Genomic DNA, 13,075 nt, shown 5'->3' with positions numbered 1-13,075 from the left:
ACCATAAATAGGGTGACCTGCACCACTTGAAGAGAAACCTGACCCATGGTTTGAGAACTGCTTAGATCTCAGCGCAGTTCACAATATAGAAACACAAGATAAAACACAAAATGCATAACAGAAACAAGAACAACCCCCCCCAAAAAACCCCTCCCTGCAAGGTAAACCACCTACAGGTAAATTTTATAAGCCACACAAATAACTGGTTTGCAGATTGGAATTCAGCCCCAAGGTATTCTGTCCTCTTTTTTCCCCACTGGAGAGTCGAAGACAACTGAAAGTGTGTGCCTGCCTGCTTACCATGCAGCAGAATCTTTATGTCTCCTACTGCTCAACATAAACCCTTGGATGAACCATCTACAAGGTAGAAAATGCTAACTAGAAAGTGGTATTTAGCAAGTGCTCTTCCTTGCTTGCTTTTGGTGGGCAATGCATTCTGATTTATCTGGCAATGGCAGGTGACTGTGGCGCCACAGTTCAAACTGCAAGTAGCTGTTTCACACCGGCATTCTGTCACACAACACACTTCCAGCCAGCACACATAACATGGGGTTGCCACCAGTTGCATTGTGTTAGTTGACACCACCCAGCCATAGCCAAATATGTCACGAGCACCCTTCTGGCAGTGGCAACCCACCTTTTCCCCCGAACCATGTCGTAGCTGTGGGAGAGGTAAGGGGGGCCCTCACTCACCAGCTTTGCAAGAGTCAGGATCACTCATTGCTCATTAGGGCCGGCCCAGGACATTTGGCCACTGATTTGGGAATCTCAGCTTGCCTCATGGGCCGGCCAGGCCGGCCACTCATTCAGGAAGAAGCTGGCACACTTCTGCTTTACTAGCCTCCCCAGAGACCACCCTAGCCAAGCAGCCTGGGGATGGGGCATGGAATATGCGCTTCCAGTCTTCAGATACGTGAGGGAACATATTCTTCAGAAAGGAAAAATGTTCTATACATGCTCAGGGGGCCTTGGAAGCCATCCCTCCAAAGGATCTATTGCCTTTGGGAAGAAAAGAGAGCCTAAATATGCTCAGGGGCATTTAGCACCAAAATGTTTGTTAAGGAAAAATGGGACAAGTGGTAAGTTCCTGGGAAGTCAATAGTACAAGTCAATAGTATTTTCTGTGGGAGAAGAAAGAGATACCTCCACGGTGTTGGGTAGAGCTCTTAGGAGGAACCGGGCTCTGTTAACAGGTTGTAGTACTTGTAATGGGCATAATTGTCTGTGTACTTTGACAACGTTCTGACAAACTGATGATTTCAAACTATTACTCGAACAATATTTGACTGCTCGATTCACTAAGATTTATTTGAGTTGGCAAATGCTAAGCCTGAGTCATGTAGATCTGCCTTCACTACCACTGGGCAACGCAGTCCTTATGACAACTGCTTTTTTTTTAGCGGTAAACAAGAAAAGAGAAGCAATTATTGCCAACATCACTGGGTGTTTGATCACCTGTGAACACAGAGCTATTCATCTTCATTGTTCGGTACGCACAGCTTGAAAAAGAACAAACTGGAGTTTTTTCAGATGCAGTTTTACACAGCATTTGGGTCAACTAGCTGAACTTTGTTCTTCATGAGTACAAAGTCCTGCACAAACGATGGCATTTTTGAAAGTGGTAGCCAAAGAATCTTAGCATCCATGCCTGCACTGTACCGTGCCTTTGGATATTTGCTCATTAAGGCATGTTCCATGCAATGCACAACCAATGAGATGTCTGTATTCTGACACAGCTTCACTAGTTTCTCCTTCTTTACTGCATCTGCAGAGAGAACAAAACCAGGAGAGGGAGGTAAAATATATGCAGCAATAAGCTTCAAGAGTCTTAATTCTGTGCAACCCTTACTTATTTATTTGAAGTACTGCTGACGTGGAGCTAGTTTTGCACTGTGCAAAGAACATTGGCATATTGTTACTTGCAGTTAAATAACAAGGCTTCCTAACTCCTTTCATTCCCTTCCCTTCTCTCTCCATTGTCCAGCTGTGCTGCAGGCAGGACATGGAAGTCTTTGCAAGGTCTATTGGCATTGTGGGTAATCCTTGGGACAATTCCAAGGCCTACCACTCTTCAGTCATGATGTACAGTATACTGTGGAGCATGAAGTTGAGGGAAGGAAGCAATAAAGCTTCCCTCCTTTCTACCACATGTTGCCACTACTGCATTCACCTCTGGTAAATGAAGGGAAGGGTTAGGAGTGTGCTTTGACCGTGGGCTGGTGGAGATGAGAGGAGGTTGAATGCTAGGAACTCTTCTTTGCCCTAGATATTGATCCAAGCCACAGAAAATCTCTTTTAAAAATTATTATTCTCATTTTTTTCAGTGAGACATATTCAATAGATTAAAACATGACATATATTGACTCAGTCATAGTGTTCTCCTATTTTTTGAGGTGCCTTTTTGAGTAACCTGGAAGTTAATTTCTCAACCAGTCTTGGATGAACTTTGATGGCATCTCTACTTCTGACTACTTCGGAATTATGTTTAGGCCCTTTCCCTATTAATACAAAACAAAGCAACTCATGGCTTACCTTCCTTTAAGTATTTTTCACCATACTGCTTTTGTATGATTTGAGGAAGAGTGTCCCAAACAGCCATTTTTTGTCTCATGACCATGTCTCTGTCAGAAAGTCCTGTTTTAAACAGCCCTGGCTCAATGCAAGAAACTTTCACTCCAAATGGCATCATGTCCTGTCTGCAAAGAAAGTAAAAAGCTGCCATTAATTTTGGTCAATAATTTGGGCGGATTTTTAGAGAAAGCGCTATGTAGATTCTGTCAGCAACACATTATAGTTTCTGCACACAAACACAAAGATCTTATAAATGAAACTTCTGTTTCTATATAAAATGAGTCAATGTGATGGGATGCCTTTGGAGTCCTTGTGGTAAACCTCATGAATACAAGAGATCCATTATGCATGCCCTCATATGAACTCCTGCCTATCTCCTTGACATTTAAACCAGATTGTATCTCTTCATTCATTTTATATTAATGGCTCCACCAGATCCCAGGGATCTGAGCCATTCTCTGCAATAACTTGGTAATTGGTTCTTGCGTCACAATTAATGCGCCCAATGCAACCCAAGAAGACATTGGGTTCAGATGTTAAGCACAGACCTTCAAATCCTTTTCATGATGTTTCAAGTAAGGTATCATTTGTGAACAGACATCAGACAGAACACCAGAGAAGCGGACACGGGGCAATGGATTCAAACTACAAGAAAGAAGATTCCACCTAAACATTAGGAAGTACTTCCTGACAGTAAGAGCTGTCCGACAGTGCTGCCAAGGAGTGTGGTGGAGTCTCCTTCTTTGGAGGTCTTTAAGCGGAGGCTTGACAGCCATCTGTCAGGAATGCTTTGATGGTGTTTCCTGCTTGGCAGGGGGTTGGACTGGATGGCCCTTGTGGTCGCTTCCAACTCTATGATTCTATGATTCTATGAGCAGGTGGAGCCCATGATTTACATCCAAATAAGTCTTACTATATAGTATATACTAGTATCTTGTGTACTATGTAGGAAAAGTGGAGAAAGTGAAGTTAAAAAACAACAGATGACCAAGAACTTTATTAGTTTTTGAACTGATACATATAAGGAGCACTGTCTCCTAGGTGTACCGTTTCGCTGGATGTCCCCTGATTCAGGCAGCATGAGAGATAGATTTGGATGGATGTCGGTGGTGGTGAGGGCAGTGGCATGGTGGAAACAGAATTCTACTAAGCCCAGTTTTATCTCCTGCATGCAGGCACTGAACCCATGCTCAGTTTGGGTTGAATCATGCATGCATTATGAAGGCCATCCATTAACTATCATTTTACCTTAAACTGTCGGTGAATGCTTCTGCCCCATATTTGGATGGACAATAACCACCTGAGCATACTGGTAGACGACCTCCAACACTGGTTACGTTTATTATCCTTCCCTTTGCCTTCTTCACCAATGGCAGCATGTGTAATGTAACATTGATGAGGCCTATTAGATTAACATCAATCGGTGCTTTAAAGTGCTCGATGGTCAGCCAGTCAGTTGGTGCTGAGACTCCCATAATTCCTGCATTATTGATCAGGCCCCACAGACCTATGTGGGGGGAGGGGGAGACAGATAAAAAACACAAAGAAAAAAAGGTAATTTGTTATGTCTGAGAATGAAACTGTTGTGTACAGTGGTGCCCCGCTAGACAAAAATAATTCGTTCTGCGAGTTTTTTCGTCTAGCAGGTTTTTTCGTCTAGTGAAGTGGCAATGTAAACCGCGGTTTTCGCTAGACGAAAAAAAAATCGGAAAAATTTTCGTCTTGCGAGGCAGCCCCATAGACAAATTCGTCTTGCGGGGCAGCCTTCCGCTAGACGAATGCCTTCGTCTAGCAAGTTTTTCGTCTAGCGAGGCATTCGTCTAGCGGGGCACCACTGTATTGATTCAAGGGTTATCATATCATATTCACATTAGGGGAAAGTAATTGCCTTCCTGTTCCAGAAGGAACAGCTACTATTGGTTCATTCAAGTTGCTGCATTTGGATCCTCAGTCTTATTGGTTCCCACCAAAAGGCAGCCTTGTGATTGCTTGAGATTGTTCCCTCCAAAATGTATCCTCTACTGTCCCTATAAATGTATCTCCCTCTCCTCAGTTCCCCAGTCTTGTTTGTCTGAATAAAGAGTGTTACATGAAGAAGCTGTCTCCTGCCTGCTATGTCAGAGCTGAAATCACTTGCTGAATCACAATCCCCACGTTACAACAGAAACATTTCGGGAGAAATTGATTTCTGTGATTTAACATCCCCATTATCATTACTGGTATTATTCGAAAGGCAGAGAATAAGATCATCATCATAATGGTATATGAATATGATTACATCTACGTAAAAACAGAAAGGTCATAACAGTAACCAAGCCATGTTAATTGGTAGCAATTCACAATCATGCAATTTCTTTACTCTGAACGCTTTAGTCTGAGTGAGCGAGGGCTAATTCATACACGCATGCACACCACTTGACATTTCTATCATGCAGCAACTCACTGATGAATGTGTGCGTTGCCACTGCTGAAAAGTATTGTAATAGTATGAGGGCAATGTGAAAGCTCTGAACAGGACAATTATCTCCACACATGTACGTAATTGCTCACTCACTAAAGCAATACTTCGATTTGCATCCTGTCATATGAGGGAGCTTGCCGTTTAAAATAGTAAAGTGCCTCCCCAACAATTTATTGCGCAGGACGTAGTTAAAATCAAATCCAAATCACAAACAGCCGCGTGAACTTAAAAAGAGCAACTTTAAAGTGTTTCGAAATCAGGCAGGTATTCTTCTCGTTTTTAGTTTGTTGGTTTATGAGAAACTAGCCTGCTCCCCAGACCATAACAATAACCTACTGGATCAGGCCAGCATCAAATCAAATCAAACTTTATTCACGTAGCCAACAGGCCATTGCGACTAAAAATACAGATAAAAATACTGGAGAAAGACCAGTCAAGTACACAAATATATAAATATACTGATAAATCATATGAAACCCCCAGGCTAAAAGGCCGTTCAAATAGTGACCTCGTTCTCAGAGAGTCAAACAATTTTCTCTGTTATCGTTTCTGTTCCTGCTAGAAATAAGGTAGACAATGAGGCCCTAATTTGGTGGCCTGAAATAGTCAGTAAAGATGGTACGATACTCTCGTTCCTCAGAGCTATATAGATAAGCCGATCAAGACAAATTTAGACCTCAGGTGCATATGGGCTAGTCATATATGTCGAGTTGTCTTTCAAATTGAGGCCCTTAGTCTCATTGCCCTCTCAATGAATCTGGCAACCTTCTCTGTTGTCTGGATGTTCTGGTCCGCTAACAAGTAAAACATTGCGGCCGCTGATGAGCGACCTGGGATGGAAAGTAGGAGGGGAGTAATAATCTCACTCCTCAGGTCTTTGTACAGGGGGCAGGTCAGAAGAACATGTGACGCTGTCTCCAAGTTTCCGTCTCCACACGGTCAGAGTCGTTTCTCCCTGGGGAGATTCTGATATCGGCCTTTGAGCATGGCAGAGGGTAGTACGTCCAATCTTGCCAACGTAAAAGCACGTCTATACTTTGGGATATTTAAATTATGCAGATAAGATGCCGGGGCATCGAAGTGCGAGGGGGGCAGGATCAGGCCAGCATCCTGTTCTCACAGTGGCAACCCAGATGCCCATGGGAAACCCATGGTCAGGGCCTGAGAGCAAAACAACACTCTCTGCCCCTGTGGTTTCCTGCAACTGGTATTCAGAAGCATACTGCAGTGCTTCCGACAGTGGAGGGAGAATAAAGTCATTGTTCTTAGTAGCCATTGACAGCCTGCTCCTCCATGGATCTATCTAATCCACTTTTAAAGCCATCCAAGATGGTGGCCGTCACTGCCTCTTATGGGAGCGATTATTCTAGAGTGCTAGCGTTATGAGACTTGGAGAAAAAAAGACTTACCAGTATCTATCCCCTTTCTCCACGCCATTTCATACATTCCTATCATTTTGGTATTCTACTGTCCCCCAACCCTGGAAGAATTCCTGTGGACACCCTTATTAAAAATAAGATCACCGTTTTTATTTCTACCCTGTCATAGCCAATACTGCTCCTAATAAGAGTCAAGGTTTGTGTGGCAGTGGCTAAACTAAATTACAACATTGAGTTACAACACCAAGCTTATAACAGTAAAAAGCCATAATTTTTAAATGCCTGCAATTTCCCTGTAATCTTCACCACTTTCTGTGCTGCTCGCATGTTATTTCCCCCATACCTACTCAGAAGTAAGCCCCATTTTGTTCAATAAGCCTCTTAATAGGTTTTAGAATTTTACAGCCTCACCCACACTGTGCCACATCATTCATTGCACAACCTACTTGGCATTTCCTTTCTATGCTTTTAAAACATGAAAGCTGTGGAAACAGGAAGGGGGGGGGAGCTCACTCTGCACAAAACAGCCGATAAAATACTTACCAACAATTATATATACAAATAATTTCAAATCTGGTCCTACGAGATACAGGTGGTATCCACTGCTCTTTAGTGCTCAATCGGAGCAAATGGCAATTTGGGCTTTCCTTCAGATTGATGTTTGCTTCGGTTTAGCACTAAACAGGGGATTTTCCTTGGGGGAAAGCAGTGGGACAAGGGGGAAAACCACTTGGACCCATGCTTTCTGGGCATAGGGCAAGCAGAAGTGTGGCCGAGCCCTCGCCCAGTAGACGGAAGCCAAAATGCACAGTGATCACTTTATTTCCCAAACCGTAAGTTTAATTAAAAGCTTGCATTAAGAAGGAAAGGGGAAAACCAATTCATTGGCTTTTTGGTGCAGGTTGGCAGATATGTACCTGGAGGGAACCTGCAGTATCTTTAAGTGTTGCACAGAAGGGGAAATTCTGTGCGCTAAGCCTTCCTCCTTCACAGCAGCCCCCATTTTATGACTCTCTTAAATGTGCAGGAACTCTCTTGGGGTCTGCACTGCATTTAGTAGATTTTGGGAAGAGTGCAGGTGCCCGTCATGTACCTTTATCCCCTACTTCTTTTTTAACATATTCCGTAACTGATTTGATGTTCTCTGTGTTTGTCACGTCCAGTAGCACAGCGTGGAGGTGCCTGGAAGTCTCTGCTTTCAGCTCCGCGGCTCCCTGTTGAGTCTGGCAGGCAGCAATCACTTGGAACCCTTTCTTATCGAAGGTCTTGGCCGCCCGCTTTCCAAATCCAGAGTCACAGCCGGTGATGAACACATATTTGCCTACAAGGTACATATCTTTTAACTTCTGCCCTGCTCTCCATTTCCACCAGATGAAGCAGATGACAATCCACATCAACATGTAGTAAAAAAGTCCGATTTCGAGACCGCTATCTTCCATTTCCTTGAAAGAGACAGAAAGACACGTTACAACAGGCATTTCCCTGCCGTTAGCATCATTTCCTGACCGTGAAAATGTAAAAAGCGGGGCAACGCTGAGAGCCACTCACACCTTCCATCACCAGCCTTTAAACTTCTGTTAAAATAAGGAAAGCTTCCCTGGGGGCCAGTAAATAAAACGGTCACTTTGCATTCATCAGAGCGTGGAAGTTTTAAGTAATTAGGAAGCACCACAGACTTGTTGCCTCTCAATCAGGCTGTATATGGGGAGTAAAGTCCCTTGAATGCAACAGAATCTGAAATATAGCATACAACAGGGTTGGGCTTAAAATATAGCACTTCACATAATCTTGCCAATCCTAACAACAACTCAGGTAGGTCAATATTATTAATAATAATTATTATTATTAATGAAGACAACAGGTTTTGAGACTGAGAAATAGCGACCAGTGAATTAATGAAGAATGTAAGGTAAGATTTGGAGCAACTTGCCCTTATGTATTGTATGATATCTGTTCTATTGACTACATTAGGATTAGGATTAGGATTAGTGTTATCATCAACATCCTGCCCTTTTCCCTGACAGGTACTCAAGGCAGGTTACAGTTAAAATAGGAACAGTTTAAAACACAGAAAAACAAAACAATTAAACATTAGTAGAATTAAAACTACACACACACACACACACACACACACACACACACACACTATTAAAAACATACAGATAATTACAATGAAATTTTCATTCAAAGCAGTCAGTCCCTAAAAGCCTGTAGGAATAAGGAAGTCTTCACCTGCCAGCAGAAGGGCAGCAAGGAGGGAGCCAGTCTAGCATTTCTAGGGAGGGAGTATTTATACCCTACATTTCTTCCTTTGAACTCAAGGTATCTTATTATATGGGCCTTCCTGAACATCCCCACTCAGGCACTGGCAGGATCTAGGGATGTACAACTCTGCCAATTTCAGTTTCTCTCAGTTTCACATTTCCCCAGTCTTAATTTCAGTATGCCACAACAACATATGCACGTTTTTAATGCAGTTTTGCCTAATCTATGCCTCTGTCCAGGTTGCCCTCCCTAGTCTAATGCATTTTTATGCGCACTTTCCAGACCCAGCTGTGCTTAGCTCATTCAGCATGCTGGCTCCACCATATGCCTTCAGCCTGGAACGAGCATGCCTGTAACATTTCCACGGCACAGAATTAATTACAACTATTACTTCACGCATCTTCACAACAACTCAGTGAGGCAGGATATCAGTATTACCACATCAGAGAAAGGCAACTGAGGTTGGGAAAGAATAATTTGACCAAGGCCATCTAGAGATTTCACAGATGAGCTCAGACTTGCGTACACCCATTTCTTGCCCTGATTCTGAAGTGCTGATGAAGGCATCGCTAGATTGACTTCTTCAGTGCCATGGCTTCAGATCACTTGTACGCATAGACGTACAGCAGCATAAAGCAATCACCTGTTTCGGAGGCTGGCTGAAAACTAAAGAGTTGCAAGACAAAATAGAGTCCATCTATACATTTACCTCTGTCATGCTGGCTGTGGCTCCTTAGGGAAAGGGTGTTTCTCCTATATGATCTGGCTGGATCAATATGCTGTTTGCTTATCTTCTCAGATTAGTTCCCTCTGTGTGGCAGGACTCATTTTAAAAGCAGGACATTGCGCACACGATATTGCAGAACGGAATAGGTAGATGCGGTTGTCTGTCCTCACTTCCTCCGGAATTTCGCTCGCAAAGATGCAGTCAACCTATTGGTGAAATAATTACAGAACAATACAGCTGCTCTTTAGTAAGCTCACACAGATCTGAAATAAGTTTGCAACACTCACTATGGATTAGTATTAAGCCTCTCATAACATAAGAAGTAGTTGGGTTTTTTTTTTAAAAAAATTATATGGTTTATAGCTTTCTGAATTTTTAGGCTGCGATTCTGGAAGAAAACCCATTGAACTCAATGGAAGCTGCTTCCGAGGAGGCATGTATAGGGTTGTACTGTTAATGCTGTAAAACAAGGGTGGGGAATCTATGACCCTTCAGCTCCAGTCAGCTATGACAGGAGCTGGGAATCCAATGACATCTGGATGTTCAAAAGTCCCCCCACCCTCGTTGCAAACTATCCTAAATCCAAATTTGGCAAGGGGTGTTATAGCGCTGTTGAAAATTAATAAACAAGATTTTTTAAAATAAACAAACAAACGTATAAATTTGTTCTACCCTGCAAGGAAAATAACCCACCAATTGTGTCATTCCCTGCAAATACAGTGGTACCTCAGGTTACATACGCTTCAGGTTACATACGCTTCAGGTTAAGAACTCTGCTAACCCAGGAATAATGCTTCAGGTTAATAACTTTGCTTCAGGAAAAGAACAGAAATTGTGCTCTGGCGGCGCAGTGGCAGCAGGAGGCCCCATTAGCTAAAGTGGTGCTTCAGGTTAAGAACAGTTTCAGGTTAAGAACAGACCTCCACAACGAATTAAGTTCTTAACCCGAGGTACCACTGTATTGAACATTCCATACAATCCCCCCCACCCCAAACAATTTGCATGCAGATACAGTTATGAAAGTTGTTGATAACAGAGCAACAGTTAAAGCACACCTCCAGTTACATCCCAAACGCCTGGTGAAATAAAAACGTTTTCACTTGCCTTCGAAAGGAGACCCAGGAGGAACATAGGCAGACCTCCCTTGAAGGGTGTGCCTGCTACGACTTCAGAGCCGCAACTGAATAGGCTCTGTTCTTAGAAGCTTATATCCTCTCCAAGTAGCATGACATTCCTCAACTTCCGTTTGTTTAAAAAAAACACCATTTTTATCTAAAATTTATTTTAGATCATCCAGGCAGCTTTTCTCAGATAAGGTTTCTCAGCTTCATTACTTCCTCATTTTTAAATGGAAGAAGGATAAATGCTTCTCAGTCTGCTCTCACTTCTTCAGGAAAGGGAGGGGGAAACCCTTTAAAACTCTCTGTTCTCTTTTCAAACACACATAAGAAGAGCCCGGCTGCTGGATAAAACCAGAGGCCCATCTAGTCCAGCATTCTGTTCTCACTGCAGCCAACCAGATACCAAGACCTGAGCACAAGAGCCCTTTCCTGCTCACAATCCCAAGGAGCTGGTGTTCAAGGCTGTACTGCCTCTGACACTGGACCAGTAGCCATTGATATCCTTATTCTCCACAAATCTGTCCAATCCCTTTTTACATTCACCCTGATTTGCTTACGGGCCGTATATTCACCTTCTCACCAATCAATCATTCATGCATTCCACACTGTTTAAGGCATTTCTTCATCACTTTCCTGACTGCAGAAAGGCCATTTTCATTTTTTAAAAGTGGGGTTTTCCCCCCACAAGGGCAACAAAGCATTTTAATCCACTTTAATTGCACAAACCTAATTCTTTGCTGTATACAAAGTACTTGACAGTGTGGAAGAGCCAGTGGAGACCAATTAGGGCTCATGGAGAATTACCTCATCAGCCCCTCAACATCTGCCTTGAAGAACGCTTGAAGGAGCTGGGTATGTTTAGCCTGGAAAAGAGGAGACTGAGAGGAGATATGATAGCTACCTTCAAATATCTTAAGGGCTGTGACATGGAAGAGGGAGCACACTTATTTTATCCTGCACTTGAGGGTAGGACTCGAGCCAATAGCTTCCAGTTATAAGAAAGGAGATTCCGACTAAACATTCAGGGGAAAAGTTTCTGACAGTAATTGCTGTTCAGCAGTGGAACAGACTCCCACAAAAGGTGGTGGACTCTCCTTCCTTGGAAGTTTTTAAGCAGATTGGATAGCAATCTATCACGGATGCTTTAGCTGAGATTCCTGCACTGCAGAGGGTTGGACTAGATGACCCTTGGGATCCCTTCCAACTCTAAGATTCCAACCAATTGGGCTAGCTCTTTTTTTCATTGGCCCTGGCTTCACCTACCAGCATTTCCTTTTAAGAATCCATGTAAATTTAGGAGTTTCACTTTTCATCTCCAAGTTTATCATGGAATGCCCATTCAACACCCACACCTGCCAGGAATAGTGCCTGAGATCATATTCCCATATCTTAACAGTGCATGTTTAATCTGGCAGTCAAGGCACTGATCTGCATTTGCACAGGAAACTTTTCTGGAGGACAGATAAATGAGCAGAGCTCTTCCTTGGCTTATTTAGATGCTTCAGTTTTGCTTTAATTTACAATAAATCAGGTCTGAGATAAGTGGCTTGGTTAGTTTACTGCCACATTCCAATGCCTACTTTCTAAGATTTTTCTTGTATAAATTCTGGATTACATGAAACTAATACTTTTTTCAAAAATAAAATAAAATATAAAAGCCTCTCATATTGTATTTTAAGAGCCCACTACATGCCATACAATTTTGGATTGGAAAGAGTGTCTTGATTGCTCTTTTCCTGGTCTCACAAATGCTTTTCTGTAGTTATGGGTTTTCTTTGACTGCCCTGTAGCTTTGCTGACTGAATAGAAAAGAAATTACAACTTAGCAAACAGAAAGGGTGAAATAGTCTCAGAAATCCAAATGTTGTTTAAAATCAGGGTTAAGGTGTACACCCATTTCTTTCCCTCTAACGGTATCCTGACCTAGAAAGATGTGGACTTCAGTTTTCAACCCTCTCTGAGATTATGCCATGCTAATTTTTCCTTGTTTGCTGTCCTGATCTGAGGAAGAAGGTTGTCATTGAAGCTATGTACACTTAGAGGTGAGCTACACTGATCATGAAGGAGATGACAACAAGAATAGTCACCCTTGTGATTGTAAGGAGCTGACTGCTGGATCCACCCAGTGGTTGCTGACACAACTCCCATGTTCCTTCCCTGGCAGGACAGAGTGAGTGTAGCAGATCTACTGCCCTTGAGATTCCCTGGTCTCCAGCATCCAAAAGCCTGGGGCTCACATGGCAGGGTCTGGTGATGTCACAAGGCAAGTTCTAGTGATGTCACAAATCCTATGAATCCATGGAGTGAAGATCACATGCCCTTGCAAAGCAGATCGCGCAAGGAAATGAGGCAACATTCCTAGAAACAAACACACCTCTTTCTCATACTCATCCTTGGGCGTGTGTGTGTGTGTGTGTGTGTGTGCATGCGCGCGCGCACACACACACACACACACACACACACACAGCAATGCAACCCACACCTACTTTCCTCCTATCTTTATCTTTCATTCTAAATTGCTTCCTTCTTCCTTTCCTTTATATTATTTTTC

At 42.9% G+C, this 13,075-nt stretch overlaps 1 protein-coding gene across 1 annotated transcript; it reads right to left on the bottom strand.

Annotated features, from left to right (window-relative positions):
* Positions 1 to 1,477: 1,477 nt before the first annotated feature.
* DHRS9 (dehydrogenase/reductase 9) lies at positions 1,478 to 12,768 on the bottom strand. The gene is made up of 6 exons (XM_033166612.1): positions 12,612 to 12,768; positions 9,385 to 9,609; positions 7,505 to 7,855; positions 3,820 to 4,078; positions 2,533 to 2,696; positions 1,478 to 1,765 (listed from the first exon to the last, which is right to left on the bottom strand). The coding sequence occupies exons 2-6, from the start codon at positions 9,392 to 9,394 to the stop codon at positions 1,539 to 1,541; spliced, it is 1,011 nt and encodes a 336-aa protein (XP_033022503.1). The 5' UTR covers positions 9,395 to 9,609; positions 12,612 to 12,768; the 3' UTR covers positions 1,478 to 1,538.
* Positions 12,769 to 13,075: the final 307 nt, after the last annotated feature.

Source organism: Lacerta agilis, chromosome 1, assembly GCF_009819535.1.
Source record: "Lacerta agilis isolate rLacAgi1 chromosome 1, rLacAgi1.pri, whole genome shotgun sequence".
NCBI classification, from domain to species: Eukaryota; Metazoa; Chordata; class Lepidosauria; order Squamata; family Lacertidae; genus Lacerta; species Lacerta agilis.
Note: the sequence above shows the minus strand (reverse complement) of the source record. Positions and strands in the feature narration are given on the sequence as shown.

Excerpts from the sequence above, each read along its gene's own strand:
- DHRS9 (XM_033166612.1), bottom strand. Across the intron at positions 4,079-7,504 it reads AAAAGAAGTAGGGGATAAAG|GTCTGTGGGGCCTGATCAAT; the intron begins GTACATGACGGG and ends CCCCCCACATAG. Across the intron at positions 2,697-3,819 it reads GCATTCACCGACAGTTTAAG|ACAGGACATGATGCCATTTG; the intron begins GTAAAATGATAG and ends CTTTCTTTGCAG.